We start from the raw sequence: 22,147 nt of genomic DNA, 5'->3' as shown, positions 1-22,147 counted from the left end.
TTTGTCTTTTTTTTTTTTTTTCTGAATATGCTACTAAACAGAAAGGTCATGTCTCCCACCCACAAATTAACCCAAGGCTAAAGGGCCTAAGTGACCGTTTTGGCAGGAGTTTGGACACCTTTGAACATGGTGGTGGCCACTCTTACAACCACAAACAGATTGAGGTATGAATACTTCCATTGGTGCTTCATTGGGTGGGGGACTGGATTGTTCAGTCATATTCTAGGCTTTTTAAAAAAAGTGGCAAACACTCAACCTAAACACTAAAACATAATCTTTCCCTTTTTCTCATTCCTAAGGAGGCTCATTTTTGCTCCTTTTTCTTTCAGAGAAAAAGGCAAACCCCAAACCAATGCCTCTGAAATACATTGTTTATTGCTATATATTTAGGCAAATTCTTTACATTATGAGTGCTTTCAAAACCATCTTTATTTCCCTTACTCTTTTTTTTGTGTGTATAATGCTGCATAGTAGTTAAAAAACACTTAAACATTAAAGGAAAAATAACTCATTTGACCATGTAACAACCCTATAGAGTTGATAAAACATAATTCTGCTTTCACAGACAAAACAATGGAGGTTCAGAGAGGTCAAGTTATTTAACCAAGGTTATGAAATATTCTTTGAGTCAGAGTTATTATCCAGGATTTCTAACTCTACCAGATTCAGGTTTTCAAATTTAGTTTTCTCTGGCTGAAGTGAGGTTGGGTGCCTGAGCCTGACTGGTTGCTTTTTGCCCCATAAACTACTATAGTAGCCCTTTCATATTTAACTTTCAATAAAGTTCTTTGTTGTTTTTGTGGGATATTCTTACTACATGGGAGAAGATGGCTCATACGGCTCTTTTGAAAACCAAACCCCTTTCTCCTATAGGGACCCAGTCCTCCTCTCTCCATTATCATGCTTAATTCCTCTCCTATATCATTGGAGTACCTCTCTTGGGACTATCAGATGCTGGAGGGTTGCTAGCTATCTGTTGAATCACAAAAAAAGGAGACAGGTTATCTCACACTGAAATACACTTTAACTTTCTGGGTTAGATCTAATACTACATTTATGTTCTAACCTAGGATGGTAAACCCAGTTTAAAAAGAAGAAAACAATTACATCTAACAAAGTTGTATATTCAGCTCCTATTGGCTCTGCCTGTCTATACATATCAACTACTATGTGATCGATAACATGTCCCTTTGACATTATCTTCTCTGTTGCTTTTGAATCTGCATTTTTGGAAAATGATATAGAAAGCTCACTTCTAAGAAGAAGGAAGAGGACAAGATCAAAGGACACCTTGGAAGTAGCCTAAGGAAGAGTTCAGACCTTGTTGCTTGCCTTCTTCCTTTCCCTTTCCCTTTGATTATAAGAAGTATATAGGGAGTTTCCACCCAGACATGACAAGGCATATACTGTTAGAATATCTGCTGTCTTCTATACAGCCAGAAGGGATTTCTTTTCTAAGGTTTTCTTTTGGCTGTAGAGAAGGTGCCATATTTCTGGACGTTCTGAAAATCTACTGTGCTTAGGATTGCCAAGCAGTGAGATAACTGGACGTTAGAACAAGCCTTTCTGTGTGATGACAGTTAGCAAGCTTACCTACTCAGGAGAGGTAGTTTGTTAAACTTTTAAGTGCTTGAAAGAATGTAAAAGCAAGTGGCCTTGGCTCAAATTCAAAACTTCCTCTCCTCTTGACTTTTATTTTCTCTTGAGGGTGTTGAGTTCTAACCCATCAACCTTCCCTTAGCCAGTTTTCTACCCAGTGTCTTCTTTTACTAATTTTCACTTAGGTTGACTTCTCTTCCCCCCACCATTACAGACCCCTGATGCTGTCAAATCTGGCTTCTGTTGGGTTTCTGGAAACCATGATGTCATATATGTGAGTGCCAGATCTGTGTAGTGCTGTAGCAATGCAGATCTAGGAGCACAACATATGCCACATGCCTGCCACTTTAATGAGACTAAATACAGAATCTGGTAAGGCAGGGGGCCCTCATAGCTTTGCAGTGTAAGTTTGGGGTGGTTTGAGAGTTTCCTGGGGTTTTTTGTTTTTTTATTCTTGCTCTGTCCTCTTGCTTCCACTTTTTGTACCTTTCCTTGCATGTCAGGAAACCTTTGCTTAGAAAAGATTGACCTGGTTTGAAAGGCAGGTTTCTCAAACTATCCTAGTATGAGTATAGCATGTTTATTGGGACTTCCATGAACTGCACAGTGGACACCCATATCTAACCTGCTATAGACACTAACATTTTAAATCTTGAGCAAAAGTAGAGAGAAAATTTAATAATATCTTGCTTTATTGATTTTAAAGTCTACTTTCTTTTCTAGCCAGCGTTTTCTCCATTCCTTTGACAAGCTAAATGTCACAGCTGTGTCAACAATCAGGATCATGATAAATTGTGGATACTAAGCATTACAATTATGTTAATGGGTTTTATTTCTAATCAGAGATTCTTAGGAAGAAAGACCATAACACATATATACCACCACCACCTCCACACACACGCTGCTGCATTGCTCAGAAGTGGTCCTCTCTACCTGATGTTCAGTTAATTTGTCCTTCAAAGGTTGTAACTTTTAACATTAATGAGCCTGGGTAATCTTAACAGTATAGGTATACTCTGGAAGCCTGAAATTTTGTTATCAGGTAGAGAAAAGGTATTTAAAATGGAAAGATCCTCCTTACGTTAGTATATTCCAGTTCTTTCTTTCTTTAAAATAAGAAAGACACAGAAAAGTTTTTTTGTTTTTGTTTTTTTTTTTTTTGGTACTCCGTGCTGATCTAAGGCATGGTTTTCTCTGCCTCAGGAGCACAATATTAGGAGAGAGAAGGCCAAAGAATGCTATTTTTAGTTGAACAGTTCAGCAGATGGAGGCATGAATACTCATATATCTGAAGGTTGAGGGGCTTGAACCATTAATTTTGATAATATATTTAACCCTGGGAACAATCAGAAACTGTAACTCTAAGGTTACAGTGCTTTTGACCTTTAGAGAACAGAGGGCATTTGCTACAGTAAACAATATATTATATTGCTACTTATTCCAGTTCTCTACCCGTATAAATTTCAGGACCAGTTGCCATTTGCTTTCCTCAGCTATGTTAGCATTGGTCCTTCAAGTAAGTCAAAAGGGGGGGACCAGTATAATGAGGCAGTCATGTAAATATGGCCTTTAAATAGCTAAGATGTTAGATTGTTCCTGAAGAAATATTGTCTCAGAAACTAAGCTCAGAATGACACTTTTTTTTTAACGAAAGAGTGATTTTAATGTATTGATTCATTTTTTGTTGTTACTTTCAGTGTGATAGGTACCTAAAGTAATTTGGTTTTGTTTTTTAATTGGAAGTAATGTTGCCTCATAGTTTATATTAAATACAATCTGGTACCATATCATGCAAAGTAATGCACCTGTCTCATGCTTTCTTATTAAATGATGCATGCTTCTCTTTAGCAAATACAACAGCTAAATATCACACAGTTTAAGAATTTCTAATTAAAATATCTCCACATGTCAGCATATTGGTAAAGTATTATTTTAATCCATTTATTTTGTTTATGAAACAGTGACATATGTTTAGATTGTGAAATACATGAGCCTTAAAAATCACTTTATTGAAGAAAATTAATTCCTACAATACTGTCTCGGTAATGTGTTCACTCACCCAGTCAGTCATTGGTGGCACTGCCAGTCTTAATGTAGAGTAGGCACACTTACTAGTTTTATCTGTGTAACAGTCTTGGAATGAAGCAATAACAATTCTTTTTCTTAGTTCCAAACGATAGGGTTTTCTTCCTTTACTTTTTTTTTAACTCATTAATTCAAACCTGTCCCCCCAAAACACTTTTTGTTGCTTTTTTTTTTAATACAATGAAGGATGGGACTGAGTGTATGTATAAGGGATTCTGAGAGACCAATCAAAATTAAAAACAAGCTAGTTACCTTTTCAAAGTTAGACATAGTAATTTGTTTGTCAGCAGGGAGATGTTTGGGTCAGCCCTGAAATAAAGTGACTGTCAGCAGTTATTCCTACAAGACAAGTAATTTCACTCAATGTATTACTGACAGATTACTCACTTCTCTGAATCACCAGAGAAAACAAACTTAATATTGTTACAGGCAGAGTTTCTGTCTTCATTAGCTGCAGAGAATGATTTTTATCTAGCATTCAAAGCCTACCAAGCTTTAGTTGGAACATATTTTAACCAAGTTCTTATAATGACAGTATGGGTGGTAGCCTAAATGAAAGGAAGTAAATATGAAAAATTTTTAAATCAATATAAATATATTTTCACTTTTATTTGATGGGTATTATGTGTAGTTTTGGGAACATTTGAGGAAAGGAGTATAATCAGAGCCTTAAAACACTAGAAAAACCTATCAACCTTAAGTTATTCTTAAATGAAACTATTAAAGTCTTGCGAAGTTTGCAAAGATGGAGAACAATTGAATTTTTGCATAAGTGAATACAAACACATATTTTATTTAAATGATATTGTCAGTTTTCATGCTACAACTGGAAAGTGAAGAAGTGCCCATCAACATTGAGAATGCTCTATTTCTATTTTAGTTCCAGCCTGAATCTTTATGATATTATATATAGATGCTCTTCTCTGTCTCAAACCCTGTCTTCTTGTTTGAAATCGTAAACATGCCTCAGTTCTGTGGAGGAATGAGAGGGTGAGTTAGCTGGGCTGAGTGGGCTTTGGAGGTTGTGATTTCTAATAGAGAGGTGAATAAAGAGTTGATTAGAGTGACCTATTACTAGCTACCTGATAGAGAAAAAGGAATGCACTGATTCAAAGCTTGTTCTGAGGATGCCAACCATGGGGTTGTGCTTTGAGGGGAAATGCTTGCTTTTCTCATAATCAGCCTTTTCTCACCCATTTTGACTTTAAGAGTGTGATGGAATTTAGGAGGACCATTACAGCTGGGATTAGATGAGCTGTGGACTAATGGAATGAGCTCCATTTTGGAATCAGAATCTTGGATTAGAGTTTCCGCTATTACTTGCTATGTTGTCCTATACTGTTCTCAAATTACCTTCTTTTTTCAGTATGCTCATTATAAAAAGGGGATAATATTTATTCCCAGGGTTGTTGTGAATAGTAAATGGGTTAACGAAGCATGTATTAGGTTTCCACAAAAATTCATTATCAGAATAGGAAAAACCTTACCAACATCCCAATAAGCAGTCATTTCTACTCTAGCTTTGCTGCCTAAGTGCTTCTGAGGGGCAGCTCTGATCTACTCTGATCTAGCTCTGATTCAGAATGTGTCACTGAATTCAGGGATTTTTGTCTATTTTGTTTACTGTTGAATCCTCAATGTTGCCTGGACAGTAGTTGGTAAAATGAATGAATTAATGAATTCCCTCTTTGGTGGCAATCTGGGACTCAAGCTTCTTTGGAAATTTTTTTTTTTTTTTTGGATATGTTCAGCCAAGTGCTCTGTCTTTAGGAGGCATTATTTCATGTAAACAATTTTTCATTTCTAGGTAGCCTTCTTAAGAAAAATGGCAGATGTCAAGTGAATCTTGATGGAGATTAACAAAATATAGGCAGATCAGAGAAGGATGCAAAATATTAAGGCATTTCCTAGTGTTTGGAAATCTGACTTATTTTATTCAATGAAGCAGAATAAGTTTGTACTACCACTTACAACATTACTAACACTTAAAACATTGGGTAAACTCGATTTTCTCTTAGAAATTTTATCTTCAATTGATTTTCAGGTAGTATCTAAAAGTTGAGAGAGTATGGCTCTTCTCACCAAGCTCTGTTAATCACTGTGTTTAAGTTATTTGATTGATGGGATGGTTAGCTGTACTCACAGAGATGGTTTAGTAGGAGCCCAAGACCTTGGAGTTACAAAATCAGTGCCGTCCTCTATCTTTCCTAGTGTAACATCTCCACCAACATTCATTTAGCTCCAGCCTCACTAATTAATACACACAACAGGGAACTCCCAGTATTTGAATACTTGTATTTAAACAGACTGCTTGTAACATGCAGTGGTTTCTAAAATAATGACAGGTATTTCTATTCCTGTTTTTCCCAAACTGGAGTTTTGAGGTATTGTTTGGTTGGTATCATATATCATATATCGTATGCTTATGTGTTATAATGAGCTACCTTGAAATTAAGAGAGATGACGTGATTAAGAATATAGGGGAAGGTTTGAAAGCAAAACATTCTAATGTTTTAGAAAATGCTTCACTCCAGTTTCCAACCACAGAATAAGTCAGGATATGCAACATTCACGAAATTTAAATCAGAAAAAGATGTGATGAAATATTTTGACATGTTGGGTAACAGAAGAGAATGAGCAGAACAAAAACATTTTTAAACCACTTTATTGAAGTATGAGTGACATACAAAAGCTGCACATACTTAATATATACAACTGGATGAGTTTGGAGATAAGTATGTACCTGTGAAACCATACCACAATCTATGCCATAAACATCCATCACCTACAAATTTTCCTCTCACCATTATTATTATAATAATAATTATTATTATTACTATTTTGTGTGATAAGAACATTTAACATAAGATCTACCCTCTTAGCAAGTTTTTAAATATACAATACAGTGTTATTAACTATAGGCTTTATGTTATACAGTAGATGTCTAGGATTTACTTATTTTGCATAACTGAAACTTTGTGCCCTTTGACTAATACTTCCCATTTTCCCTCTCCCAGCCTCTGGCAACCATCATTCTACTCTCCGATTCTATGAGTTGGACTATTTTAGATTCCTCATATAAGTGGTATCACATAGTATTTGTCTTCTGTGTCTGGTTTAACTTAGCATAATGTCTTCCAAGTTCATCCATGTTGTTGCAAATGGCAGAATTTCCTCCTTCTTCTTTAAGGCTGACTAATATTCCATTTTATGTACATATTACATTTTCTTTATCCATTCATCCATCAGTGGACATTTAGGTTGCTTTCATGCCTTAACTATTGTGAATAATGCTGCAGTGAACATGGGAGTGAAGACACCTCTTTGAAATCTTGATATCAATTCCTTTGGAGATATATCCAAAAGTTTCAGCCCTTACATTTAAGTCTTTTACATTTAAGTCTTCCATTTCAAGGTAACTTTTTTTGTATGGTTTAAGATAAAGGTCCAATTTCATTATTTTGCTTGTGAATATTCAGTTTTCCCAATGCCATTTATTGAAGAGACTATCCTTTCCCCACTGGGTATTCTTGTTACCATTGTCAAAGATCATTTGACTGTATTTGTGTAGGCTTATTTCTGGGCTCTGTATTCTGTTCCATTGGTCTATATAGTCATTGTATGTCAGTATCATTTTCTTTATTACTATAGCTTTGTGATATATTTTGAAATCAAGAGGTGTGAGGCCTCTAGTTCTTGTTCAAGTTTGCTTTGGATATTTGGGGTCTTTAGTGGTTGCATGTGAATTTTAGGATTTTTTTTTATTTCTGTAAAAAATTCCATTGGGACTTTGATAGGGATTGCATTGAATCTGTAGATCACTTTGAGTAGTATGGACATTTTAACAATTTTAATTCTTCTAATCCAAAAGGTTTTTTTGCGATATGCGGGCCTCTCACTGCTGTGGCCTCTCCTGTTGCGGAGCACAGGCTCTGGACGCGCAGGCTCAGCGGCCATGGCTCACGGGCCCAGCCGCTCCGCGGCATGTGGGATCTTCCCAGACTGGGGCACGAACCCGTGTCCCCTGCATCGGCAGGCGGACTCCCAGCCACTGTGCCACCAGGGAAGCCCCAAAAGTATTTTAAAGTGATATTTTAATTAAAAAGGATTGAGAAGCTACACATAGCTGGATAGATTCCTCTCATAGGTGTGCCCCAGTAGAGGGATAAAACTTCTGACCAGTAGAGCTAGCAGATACTTACTACTATTCTGCCAACTCTTCCTTTCTGTTTTACTTGTAGAAAAGTTCATATCCTACAGGTATGCATGTTTATGCAAATCCATATAAAATGGAAATTCAGGGAATATTTATAACAATTTAAGCTCTCCGTACTGATTTGAAACCATCTTGCTTTATTTTGACTGTTCTAGATCATTAGGATTAAGATAATAACCAGATTCCCTTATATATCTTCCAAGCCTAAATGGCACTAATAATGGATTATTTTCTCGATTAAATGTAAACGAGCACTAAACACCTACTGTGTACTAAACATCTACTGTACTGTTGCTGTATGGATAAAAAAGTCATATGTTTCCTTCTTTCATTCCTTTCATAACTGGTGACATCAGTACAGCCATCTTGAGTCACACTGAGAGGAATTAATTTAACATTCTTTTTTTATCCAGCTGTATAAGTACCAATTCCTTTATATTTACAGTCATTTAATGCTGGTTTAGCTAAATATTTACATTTCCTTTTAATAGACAAAAATGGAGGAAACAGAGCTAAATTTATTTCCCAAGGCTTCCACCTTCTTGGTCATTTGGTGAAGTAAAGACTCAGTGAAAATTCTTAATTTCCAGTATACTGCACTGAGTTCATTTCTTACTGTGTGTTTCTCTTATAGCACCAGCTATAATACCTATAAACAACCTTTGATGTCATAATATATATTAACCTAGACCATGATCCTTGGTATCAGTAATTTCCCTAATGCTGTTTACTCTGGAGCAGAATAAACTAAAAAACAAAAAAAAAAGATAGGTAGATATGGATACAAATTTTATTGCTTAAAATGTATATGTGTTGACTATCTCAAACCCTCCAAAGTGCAAACATACAGTGCTCATTTGAAGCCAGATTGGAACAGAGTTGCTTTTAATCTAGAAAATCCATTTTGGGGATATTTACCAGGCTTTCACTCTAATTCACTTATTCATTTAAATTAAATAATGAAGTATTACATCTTTTCTTTTAAAATTCCTATTACTTGAAATTATACCTGTTAGCTTTGAATGACTGTGACAATGTCATGAAATTTATTGTCTCTTGGAGTTGCATCAAAATCTTTTTTTAAAAAGGAAGCTTATAAATTATCATGCTCAGGAAATTTGAAAAAGTTTGTGAAAATCGAAACAACAAATTTACTTATTCAGTTATTTAACAAGTATTTATTTAGTGGCTATAATGTGCCAGTACTGTTCTAGACCAGTAGTCCTCAACTGGAGGCAATGTTGCCCACTAGAGTTCAGTTGACAGTGTCTGGAGACAGTTTTGATTGTTATGACTTGGAGTGGGGGTGGAGATGCTACTGGCATCTCGTGGGTAGGGATGCTGTCGAATACCCTACAATGCACAGTTTAGCCCCTCACAACCAAAAGGTATCCAGTCCCAGCTATCAGTAGTGCTGAGGTTCAGAAAACCTGTGTAAAACAAAGTCCTTGTCCTAGGGAGTTTACATGCCAGCTGGGGGAAGAGAAAATAGGGAAAGAAATATTTAATAAAGAGTTGGGATTGCAAATCTTACTCGTCCTAACAGAAATATCCCACCTACCTATCTACCTGTCCACCTGAACCTGTATGTGCAGGTTTAAAAAGACTGAGACCTATATGATTGTTTATCCTGAGTTCTTTGCTTTGCTTTGATCTTCAAAACTAAGACTTTTATTCTAGTCAGTCACTTCTGGCTAGAACAGTCACAGTTCTCCTCAGGCTCATTTTCTCAATTGTATTAAGCACACCATATACTCTGGCTTTTGGTAAAGTAATATTATTTCTGACTATAACAGTATATAAATCAATCTTTCCAAGTGAAGTAAATATGAAATTTGGTAAGGACATGGGAGCTGTTTATTAGTTTTTATAGCATGCTATTTGTTGAAATCCCACAGGATGAGTGGAATCACTCTTGGCAGAGAACCTGTATTTGATGTGTGACTTGGATACTACAAAGGAAGCCTGCCTTTCTTTCTAAAAACAAAACTAAACAATACAGATTTAAGAATAGTATGAATATTATATGTATGTATATGTATATATGTATACCTACATAAATACATATACATACACGTATATAATACGTATTGCATAGTATTTTAAAGTTTAATAAGCAATTTATATTTAGGCTTTGTAATAAATATGCTTTAATATTATCCCCATATTTTAGAAGAAGAGAATGAGGCTCAGATGAAGTGACTTGGACCAGATTACTTATCTATTAAACAAAACAGGACCATAATGCGTGGTTTAAGTGCATTTTAAAATTTACTTCTTGATCAGGATTCTTTGCTTTAAACTGTGCTGTATGTAGGTCTGTAAGAAGCACAGTCATTTAGAAGCTTTCCTGCATGACTTATTCTCCTCTTATTATAATATTCAAGTGAATTAAAAATAATCTAATTGAACTATAAAGGGGAAAAATTCAAAGCCAGCATCACATTCTTGGGATCTCAAAGAGTTCATGTATTTTTCCAAATTTCTAGTTAACTGTCCAGAAGAAGCTTCAAGCCTAATAGAATTAACCAATATAAGAATTATCATGAAATATGTCTTATTCTGTAGCTTCCTCTTGAGGAAAATGCTTAGAATGTTTTTGCTGAATACTGAGCTCTATTCTTTTGAGAGTTTCTGGGCCTGTCTTAGCATTTCAGTTTTGATGAGTCTCCTGGAGTAGCTGGGGAGTGTGTCCTTGCCCGTGCCTAGCCTGTGCTGCCGTCTGAGCGCGTCCGGCCGGTTGCATGCCAGCAGATGAAGCAGATGCTCGACCACACTGGAATGGAGCGCCTGCTGCATCAGGAGCTGGGGATTCCTCCTGACATCTGGACGTTGCTGGGTCGGGAAGCCTGCCTCGGGCCAGGAGGCTGCGGGAGCTGTGGGGCAGAGAGCGTAGAGTCTTTGCTGCTCTTTAAGCGATTAGGGCACCGAAGCGGCAATAATATTGAATTATCGCTTGGCTGCTTTCTTCTCCGCAATCTTGGGACAATAGAAGAGTCAGGAAGGAGCATTTGCAGTAAAGCCATGTTCAGAGAGACAAGACTAATTATAGAGCATTAAAGAGCTTTATTTTAAATGATTTAATTTACAGACAGCTCTGGACAGTATATGAAACTTTTTAGAGCCATAAACCTGGTAGCTTAAAGAGACTTTTCTAATTTAAAATGGCTAGTATAGAACCATTATTTCAGCAGTTTTCTAATTTTACAAGTTTGGTCAAGGTGTGCCACTGAAGATACAGCATCTGCTAAAAAAAGAAAAAATGTACTGATGCTTGTAGTTGCTGGGGAAAAGTTCTCTAGCTTCAGGGGAAGGAAGACTTTAAGAGATTGACTGAATTATGCACTGGCTTTTTCAGTTTCACTTTATCACACTGAAAACTGGTCTGCATTTGCTACCCAGAGCTGAAACCATCTATTACACCAATTTCCTTTATGATATGTGTTATTTAAGCACAATAGATGTGGAAATGGGTAGTTTAAAATGTATTTTGTGATGAACAGTTGTCACATTATGTTGCTTTTCCTCTTATAATTTTTCATTAGTGAGACCTCTGTGTTCAAAGAAGCCTTCTTATAAACAGATTATGGCCATTTGTGTTCACAGTAATATATTGGAGAAGAACGCTATGTTGCTCTCACTTAACCTTTAGTATTCTAAGGGGGTTATATTTAATTAACACTGGTGAGAGACTGACCTGAGAGGCTGTGGAAAGCGATTGAGCTGCATTTTCCAAGCTCTGCTCTAGTCAGCTGGGAGAGGAAAAAAAAAAAAAAAAAATTAGAGAGTACTATTTTCTGAAATTCCCTCTAACTAAGCTGTATTTCAACAGGCCATTTAATGCTCAAATGGACAAAGGTATTACTTCAGTCATTGAATTGTATCAAACTCCTTCTCAGAGGCCCAGTTTAAAAACTCTATAGGAAAAGTGGTTTAGCATCACATTCTCAATGGATTATTGCTAGATCTGCTTAAAAATAAAAAAGCAAATAATTAAAAGAAAAAAAAAAAAAAAAAAAGGAAGGAGAAACACTCACTGCTGTCACTAAATGGAGTGGAGCATGTGCCCCAACCAGTCCTCAGTGCACTGGGATTGCCCTCCAGAGTTTAGGAGCTCCTTAGACCACGTAGAAAAAGATACTCCTCTCTGAAGTGCTCACCTGTTCAGAACGTCTTCCTCACCTCCTAGGAAGTGTTTGCTCCAGGGCCCAAGGGGCAGTCCCTGAATAATGAATGCATAGTTATATCACTGGCTTAGACATAGCACAACAGAGAGAGTGAGAACAAGAATGAGAAGCTTTGTTGAGAAAGTAGAGGCCTAGATGTGACTGATTTGGGTGAAAGTCCTCCACTTTTCCATCCATTTATCAATGGTTTTAATAAAGAGGCATTGCTTAGTTGCAGAACAAAATAGTCATATATAACTCATTTATATCCAACCATACTATTCCTGATTTTAGATCCACCTCTGCCACGTTTACTGATTATGAACACTTAACACCAAATATAGATATACCTCACTGTGAAACAGGAAAATGACGTATATCATCAGGTGATGATTTGCCACTGTGTATTCGAACAACATGCTCACTCTTTATTTAGTAGCTAGCTTGTTCTCTGACATGCTTTCTGTCTATATGATAGTGAATGGCTTAAGGTTTCAAGAAATCGGTTCCACAAGACCTCTTTGGTTAAAAGAACTATGTGACCATGAGCTAATGTCCTCTGAACTTCAGTCTCCTCAGCTATGAAATGGGGATAGTGAAACCTCCCATGTTGTGAGGATTAAATAAAGTAACATAAACACCATTTCTCTCCACATCCTTATACTTGTATCTCTCTTATTACTTCATTAATTCAACATATTTTTAGAACACATACTATGTACTTAAGGTACTCTGTTAGGCAAGAAAGCTAAACAAGTTCCTGCCCTCTTATAGTATAGTAATAGCCTAGGGACGAAAGCAATTAAATGAGCAATACTTCAAAGTGATAAGAACAGATAAGGTGTGGCTGACCATTTGGTACGTGTGTATACAAGTATACTCATTTATTGGTTGGCCAAGCTGGTTGTGTATAGGTTCTTTGAAATCTTTTTGTCTTAGTGCCTATGCCTGATGACCTCACCTAAGTTAAAAAAGCATGAGGCCCAGTGCAGGGCTCTTTAGCAAGAAGTGATGATCAGGCAGCAATTAAGGTACTTTCAACTGGACTTGCCACCAATCAAGAAAAAGTGCCACAGGACTTCTCTGGTGGTGCAGTGGTTGAGAATCCACCTGCAGGGGACACGGGTTCCAGCCCTGTTCCGGGAAGATCCCACATGCCGCAGAGCAACTAAGCCCGTGCGCCACAACTACTGAACCTGCTCTCTAGAGCCCGCGAGCCACAACTACTGAGCCCGCGCACCACAGCTACTGAAGCCCGCGCACCTAGAGCCCATGCTCCGCAACAAGAGAAGCCATTGCAATAAGAAGCCTGCGTACCGCAACGAAGAGTAGCCCCCTGCTCGCTGCAAGTAGAGAAAGCCCACGCACAGCAATGAAGACCCAACGCAGCCAAAATAAACAAATAAATAAATAAAATTAATTAATTAAAAAAAGAGTGACACAATGTTGAAAGAAAAGCCTTCACAAATAGACAATGAGATTGTCAAACTGCATAGATTTTCAGAGTTAGAAAGGCGTTTAGAGGCCTAGAGTTAGGTCAAATCCTAACTTTACCACTAGCTCCATGACCTTGAGCAAATTAATCTTTCTATACCCAAATTCTATTAAATGGATATGGGGACACCTATCCCCATAGAGCAGTTGTGAGAAATAAATAGAAAATGCTCGTGAAAGATGCTTCACATACTGTCAAGTATCATATGAATCTTTTGGTTTTATAGTTGAAGAGACTGAGGCCTAGAGAGATGGATTGACTTGACCAAAGCTACACAGCTTGTTAAGTGGCCTGAGTTAGGGTGTGTAGAATTGTGAAGGAACAGTGTGAAGAACTAAATTTTATGACTTCTTGTGACTTGACCAAAGCTACACAGCTTGTTAAGTGGCCTGAGTTAGGGTGTGTAGAATTGTGAGGGAACAGTGTGAAGAACTAAATTTTATGACTTCTTGTAAATAAATTTTGGATGAAAAACTGAATTTAAACGTATGGCCAAGAGGAAAATAAATCTCATGCTTCTGCTGATTCTAAGTGGGGGTGGGCAGGGATGAGGTTCTGTAGAGATATATGTTTTACAATTGAATGTCCCAACTTAATGAAGATTCTCCTTTAAAAAAACAAAATAAGGCATATTAAAGTTTAAGACCCTGTAACAGTACTGGTAGTAGTGACAAGGCCAGAATGTAAATTTATATAAACATGAAAAATGATTAATTGTTTAATTAGTTCACTCATACATTAATTCCCCACATGTTTATTAAGTGCCTACTGTGTAGTAAGTACTCTTCTCTATTTGGGGGATACTAAACTGGATAGAACTTGATCCCTGCTCTCAGAGGGCCCACGGTCTGGTAAACAATGTGATAATTATTAAAGTATATGTGTTTCTAAAATAAAAATGCTATGGGAGGAGAAAGTGTTAAGCTCTGCCTGGGGAAGTATTGGCAATCTTCATGGATGAGGTGATGTTAAAATGAATCTTGAAAGGAGAGTAGAAGTTCTCTAGGTTTATGGGAGAAGGAATCAGAGTGGCAGAGACACAGAGGAGATAAAAAGCACTCCAGACAAAGAGCACAGTCTGCCCATCGGTGCAGAAGCACTAGACAGCATGGCACACTCAGAAAACAACAAATGGTCTGGCACAGGCTGAGTGTACAAGAGCAATAGGAGGTGAGATTGGAAGGGTAAACGAGGGGTCGGACCACAAAGTGCCTTTTACACCACACTTGGGAATTTGCAATGCATGTGGTAAACATAATTTATTCACATCATAAGTGGTAAAGTGGTAATTCTGAGATACCACTGGGCATGGGTAATGTTTCTGATTTGGTTCTGATTCCACTTTCTGGAAATTTGGTGTCCTGTGCCCCTAGCTCCACCCCCTGGCAGTTCTGTTTGTTCAGTTATCCTCCGTGGCCACACCTGAAATGTGCTTTAGGGACTCTGCCCTCCCTCCTGACTAAGCAGTATAGAGAACAACTTTATGTTGTGATATTCCTCTATTAATTTGATCTCTAGTTTACATTTCCCATTACACTAGATCCAATAGTTAGGAATCTACGTTTGTTAAGATCCATAGTCCCTTTAGTGCAATGGTACCCTGTGGCAAGTGAAACTGTACAAATAGTGTAATGATACATGCAGAATAAACAAAACTGTTTAAGATTGAAGCAAAGCCAAGGTCCAACCATTTCCCTGGGATTTGGGGAAATCTTGTAATCTGCAGTTTGTACTAAACCCCATCATATTTAGCACATTGCTTCTCAGTGAATGGGCCTTGATACTATATTTCAACCAAATGATGAAGCAAGGAGTAAAATCTATAAAGAAAAGCTACGGTTCTTCTAATTGTTAATGCCTTGCAATTATGCCCCTTTCTGGAATAATAAAATGTTCCTTGGCAGAGGTCAGGATTTCTGCCACTGACTTATTTAACAGATCTTCTTAACATCTGTCCTGCAGACTGTGCACTTTATTAGTAGACAAGAGACCCAACAGACTTAGCCTGCTGTGTCCCTTTTTCACATTCACACAGCTGTGGATTAACTCAGACTTTCCAGAAGAGGACCAACCAGAAGGGATAGTGATGTTATTGGCTGATTCTAAAAAGATGGGAAAAAAGAGCAGAAACAAATGTTGCCCTAGTACAATTCAGTGTTTTTAGGGTGACAATTACCAGTCTGTTGTAAAAAGGAATAAAAGCAGCTATTTCACTAAAAAAGGAAAGTCTATTCATATCTGTGTGGGAACCTAATCAGGCTCTTGTTTCCAATGACGATGACTCCACAGTCGCACCAGGTCTGCGACAAGAATGCTCCTTTTGTATGCCGATAATGTGGAAACGATAAAATTTCCTTTAAGAGACATATGTGTTTACATCATGAGATGTGTTATTTGACAAAATGCTTTGTTCTCCTCGTATTTTCCATGCAGAGTTTCATGCTGGGTTGTTTGGCTGGAAATCTTTGATTAACTAGAATTAGTTGCTGAAATAAAATAGACACTTTTGTTTTATGAGTCCTCTTGCTGAGCTGTAAATTATAGTAAAACATATAAGAAGTGACAGAAAGAAGTGCTGATTTGAACCTCTGACCCATGACAGGCACAAAAACATAAGATTATTCCTTCAAAGAGCTGCAGAGAGACATAAATATTCCATGGTCCGCTTGGAATTATGCCCTCTTAACAAACTAAAGTTGGGATTTTACATCGTGTAACGAGCGTTTTCTAGAGGTGTTACGGTAGGCTTAGAGGAGATATTGAGATTTCGAAAATCCCCCCCTAAGTTAGAACTTTGAATGCTTAAGGGGTTTTCTCTGTCCAACAATGGACAATGAAAACAAGAACAAAGCAAAGTTCCTGTTCCCTAAATGAATAGCCAAGGGTGGTTTCCCTTTTGCCAGAAAAGTGGTACATTTTATAAACCTTAAGCCTTTCTCAAAGCTACATTTGGCCCTTAGTGTGAACATTTTAGTTCTATGGAGCAGTCTTTGGGTACTAGCCCAAAGGAATGGGCTGGGAGGGGAGACACTACTAAAAGCAGAATAGAAATTCTAATAGCCTAAACACTCCCTGTGTTGCAGGGATTGGTGTCCATTCTGCTCAGGACTTTTGTAGTTGTTGTTGTTAAATAATTTTACAGGATTATTTTTAGACTTTTAGCTAACATAAGATCTCTTTTTTGGGCTTTACTTTTAGTAAAACCTACCTAACTGTCCTCAGTCAAAACTCTATTTGTTATGGATGTGTTAACTAACCTTATCGTGGTAATCGTTTCACAATAGATACATATATTAAATTGTCACGTGTCCACGTTAAAGTTACACAACTTTATTTATCAATTATATCTCAATAAATCTGGGAGAAAAAAAAAACTAATTGTTCCCAGTGATGGTGTTTCAGTAGTAATTTGTAAATGTATCATATTGTGTCTTTCTTCCTCTCTCCTTCCTATTCTTGCTTTGAGCACCTGAAAGACAGCCTATCTTCTTCATCTTTGTATTCCTAATACATTTTTGCTAAATTGAATAAAAATGCCAAGTATTTTCTGAATAAGACCTTTGAAGTGACATCTGTTAAAGAGAATATACCGATAAGGATTTAAGAGCCTACAGGTTTGGAGTCTTTATGGTGAGCCCCTGTTTTAAGTATTTTATGTGGATTAACTTATTTATTTATTCCATACAACAAATCTTTTGGAGTAGGTGCTCTTATTTTCCCATTTCAAAGATGTGGAAATTTAAGGCACTGAGAGATTAAATAACTTGCCCGAGATCAATAATTAGTAGGTTGTGACTGAAGAGTGTGCACACTTAGTCACCGTGTTGTCCTCTTCATAACAGCATATAAACCTTAGTTTTCTAAGTTTCTTCTTCAGTCCTTTATATTAACCATTACCCACTTCATCTGCTAGAATGGTTTTCCAAGGTGGATTATTGAGATAGGTGTCACTATCATATCTAGTGACATTAAAGCACATTATATGTTTATTACAAACTATTTGAATGATTTTTACTACGGCTGCTGTGTATAAGGTATCATTCCTTTCTGCTAATTAGGGAGTTAGCCATAGGTATTACTGTAGGATACAGATGGCGTATTTAAATACTGCAAAATACACTGAAGTTCTCCAATGGGCAATACTAATAATTTGCAGTCTGAAAATGATAGTTCGTGGAGGTGGCTCTGAAACAAGGTAAAACATTTATTTGAATTTTAAAAATACAGAAGAAAATATAAGAGTAAGGGACGAACAGGATAGTTTGCATTATTTCTTACCAAGTTTACTGGATCGCTTAAAAGTGAATTCAAAATACATCCTTATCTCTCAATATTTATTACAAATGCACATTTCATGTTATTATTTTTTTAAGATTTATTTATGTCTTTTATTTATTATTTTTGGCTGCGTCAGGATTTAGTTGCGGCACATGGGCACTTCGTTTTGGTGCGTGGGCTTCTCTTTAGTTGTGGTGGGTGGGTTTTCTCTTTCCTAGTTGTGGCACGCAGGCTCCAGGGCGTGTGGGCTTTGTAGTTTGCGGCCCGCAGGCTTTCTAGTTGAGGTGCGCAAGCTCAGTAGTCATGGCATGCGGGCTTAGCTGCCCAGCGGCATGTGGGATCTTAGTTCCCTGACCAGGGATCGAAGCTGCGTCCGCTGCATTGTAAGGCAGATTCTTTACTACTGGACCACCAGGGAAATCCCTCATGTTATTATTAATATGAGATTTAAAAAATAAATCTGTACATTTCATTGTAGGTATAAAATTTTGTTCATTAGCATAATTCTAGTGTTCAACCTTCCAAAGTCTCCTGAGAAATTAAAAGCCAGTTTAAAACAGTTTACAGTTTAGCGTCCGGAGCCTGTGCTCCGCAAGGGGAGAGGCCACAACAGTGAGAGGCCCGCGTACCGCAAAAAAAAAAAACAAAAACAGTTTACAGTTTAAAAACAGTAAAAACATTTTCATATAATAAACACATTTATTTCCAACCAGCAACATTTGTTCTGTCCATTCATTAAAGGGAAAAATTAGCATTTAGAAAATATTACACTTTCATGCAGTTTTTCCCAAATATATATTTATAACAATTTAAAAACATTTTTCATTGCATACTTACCCATATTTGTCTTCATTCTGTGTTGTTTCTGGAGGCTTCCTTATGGATGGAAATCGAAAGGCATAGAAGCTGGGCAGTTGTAGAATATTTTTCAAGCAATAGCATCTGGTTTCTTGGCAATCATCATGGGCCAAGACAAGGCAGCCCTGGCATATCTCCAGATTTTCCTGTGGGTATTGCTGAGGGATTTCCAGGTCTGCCATGTTGTTGTAATGGTGTTTCCTAGAAACCCAGAAACTCAGAATGGAATCCAAAGTCTGTCTGATAGTACACAAAGTCTGCATGATCTGGCCCCCTTGCTATCTTTTTGACACCTGACCTATTACCCTTTGCCCAGCTCACTCAGCTGTAGCCACACTGGCCTCCTTGCTGTTTCTCAAACATTCTAAGCACAAGCACACCCTTGGCCTTAGGACTTTTCACCTATCCTTTGCTTCTGCCTGCGATGCTATCCCCAGATAATGACCTGGTTTGCTCCCTCAGTTCTTTTGGGTCTGTATTCATATGTCCTCTTCTTTTAGTTTTTCTGACCTCCTCTATATTTCTTGCATAGTACCTGGCCAGTAGTAGCCACTCAATAAATAGTTTTTGAATGAGCTTGAACTGAAATTCACCTTTCAGTTACAAAGAAACAATGCTTTTAAGTATTGGGAACCTAACGTATATTCATTTACTGAAAGTATTTTATTAAACTCAGCACATGCACTCAAATATATATACCCACTGAAAAATTCCCTGTGACTTAGTTTATGGGAAATAATGCTTGGATTTCACATCCAACTTCTGGACTCATTGATGAATATTTATATCCTATTGGTACAGTCAAGATGCATTTGTTTAAGACTTCTCTGATGAGCTGTGGCTTTGCGACTAGAGCTATGGCTTTGCGACTAGAGAGTTAAAGGAGCATTACAAATGCAAGCTGTACCACTTGGAGCACATTCAGAGAGCTGGGATCTCTTCAGCATTGCCTGCCCAGCTCCTGGAAACAGAGGAAAACAGTAAGATTCATTCCCACAATGCCTATTTCCAACTGCCCTCATTATCACCTCTTCGAATATCTTGCTTCAAGAACCAAATTACCAGTTGTTTCAATGACTGCACTTTTATTTCTGTAAATAAAGAATTATGTACTTACATATTTTTTTTAGCACCCTGAAAGAAAAGATACTTGGAAGAAGCAGCGAGAGATTGAGTTTTCTTGCTAAAACTATTGGGGGTGGATTTGTTTATTTTTAGTTATTTGCACTGTGCAACTATGTTCCATAAGGAAATGCTCTTCTGAGTGCATTCCAATATAATTGGTGCAATCAGAGAATGAATTCTGATTTTTTTTTTCATGGCAGACGACAGGGTGCCCTGTTATTTGATGGATTCCCAATTTTTAAAAATATTCTCTTTGTTCAAGGGTAGGACCTTTGACCTGAGCCTCTTTCCTATTCTTTTTTCTGTTTTTCACAGCTTCTCCTCTCCTCCACACCCAACGTATTCCCCCTATTCCCCGTCCCATTAGCACAATGAGTTATGTCAGAGGAGCAAGCTACTCAGTGCTTGGGAAAATAGGCAAGATGATCTCTAGCCAGGAAAACTCTTTTTTGAATTCATTTTTCTTTACTTGACATTCTTGAGCCGGCTGCAGGGGATAATGAAATGAATTAAACAGGTCTTGGCTCTCCAGTGGCTTACAGTCAATGCTTGTCCCATTTTTCCCTTGGTTTTTTGTAGGAAGACAAATGGCAGAAGTCTCAAAGGGGGTGAAATAGATCTTCTCTCACCTGAGACAAATTTGTCCCTTTATTTATTTTTCCATAAACTTTAATTTTAAACATCTGTAGAAACCTTAATGTAATTATAATTAACTATGGTTAATTATTATTATTACTATGGTTGCATTTTAAAATGTATGCATTTTAAGACAAATATTAAAATAAAATTCGACAATATAAATCATTCTTGGGTGCCCAATGATGACTTTTTAAGTACATGTAGGATGAATTTCTCTTTAAATCTTAGGGGAACGGTGGAAAAACATCCCTTTTATGTAGTCCAAACTAAAAGCTCTGATAGAAAGCACAAACTCTATTTGCAGTTAGTTCCCCAAGAGAACAGAACACAAAGAGAAATGAGTCCTTGTGAACACCAAATGGGGAAAATAGGGAACCTTGGGTTCTAGATTTCTTTCTACCCACTGCTCACAAGTTGGTATGCTTATGCAAATCACTCCCTTTTCTAGGCTTTAGTTTTCTTCATCTGTAAAGCAAAAGGATTGGATTAGATCATGTATACAATTCTTCCTTGTGCTAACACTGTGTTATCTGGTGTTTCTTTACAAGAAAATCAATGCATTACATGGTGAATTCACATGCTTATTGGTCCAAAAAGACAGAAATGAAGAGAACTGACCTCCACCTCTGGGGTTCTTTTTGGAGAGGGTGTGAGGAAAAGTATACTAAGAAAATGGTGTGGGCAGAAATTATAGTAATTTTAAGAAGACAGAGACAAGGTAAATGAAGGGGTTTTTAATGGTCCATGTTAACAGAACATCTATTAATTGTCAGGCATTAAGTTAAGGTGCTAGGGACATAAAAGCAAATAAGACTCAGTTCTTCCCTTAAGGAACTCATAATTTGGTGAAAGTACACAGAGATAGAGAATGAGGTATAGTGGGAACACAAAGGAGGCAGTGGTCAGGTAAGTCTTTAAGGAGAAGGTGATTTTTGAGTTGAGACTCAACAGATGAGTAGAATTATGATAAACAAGAGGGGTTAATAGGAAAGGAAAATATGGCAATAGAAAAATATGCAGGAGGGGCAAGGAGATTAACTTGGAAATTAAACCAATATGTGACAAGTGGGAGTAGTAGTTCTTCCCCTATTCCTCCTCTCACCTCCTATCCTCACAGCCAATTTTCTTTGGTATCAAATATTAGGGGTACAGCTAAACAAGTAGCTTCTATGCTGAAAACAAGGACTTCAGTTCTTTCCTTCCATAAAACCACAGCTATATTTCCTGGATCATTTTGTTGACATTGGAGGTTTATGAGAAGTAAAAGTATTTGTGATCGCCTTCAAATTATTTTTAAGCTCTCTCCCCCACCCCTCTTTCAGTCTGTAGTGACTTGTTACTGACCCAGTTTCTTCCCTGTGCTGAACAAGCACTAAATCAAGCTGCTTAATTACCCCTGTCTCCGTTTCACCTTCTCACAGCCTCACAGCTGAACTTATCCAGCTTTATAGCATGCCTTGCTTGGTAGGCAGAGGAATGGTCATCAGTATTGTTTTGAGAGGGTAACAAAATCCAGGATATCCCTGGAGAACTGAGCCAGGCTTGGGGCCTAGTGTTAGGCAGCATCAATCAAGTAAATAATGACATTTTCTTAAGGTTGCCCCCTTACCCACCCTGCTTGTTTCTCCAACATTTCCTTATTGTGCCCCTGAGTAGTGTCAGGGAAACACAGCAACAGCATCTGAG

The 22,147-nt window shown here is 37.4% G+C and overlaps 1 protein-coding gene across 3 annotated transcripts in view; it reads left to right on the top strand.

The window, feature by feature from the left end:
• SOX6 (SRY-box transcription factor 6) overlaps window positions 1–22,147 on the top strand; it is a gene marked incomplete at both ends in the record, with an annotated part of 642,056 nt that overhangs the window by 528,449 nt on the left and 91,460 nt on the right. For all 3 annotated transcript variants that reach the window (XM_079708162.1, XM_079708163.1, XM_079708164.1), the window contains one exon: window positions 42–164. In XM_079708162.1, the coding sequence (XP_079564288.1) occupies window positions 42–164 (123 nt within the window). The remainder of the gene's footprint in view (window positions 1–41; window positions 165–22,147) is intronic.

The sequence above is a fragment of the Hyperoodon ampullatus genome, assembly GCF_949752795.1.
Source record: "Hyperoodon ampullatus genome assembly, chromosome: 7".
In the NCBI taxonomy this organism is placed as follows: domain Eukaryota; kingdom Metazoa; phylum Chordata; class Mammalia; order Artiodactyla; family Ziphiidae; genus Hyperoodon; species Hyperoodon ampullatus.
The sequence above is the reverse complement of the archived record's forward strand: the minus strand, read 5'-3'. Positions and strand labels throughout refer to the sequence as shown.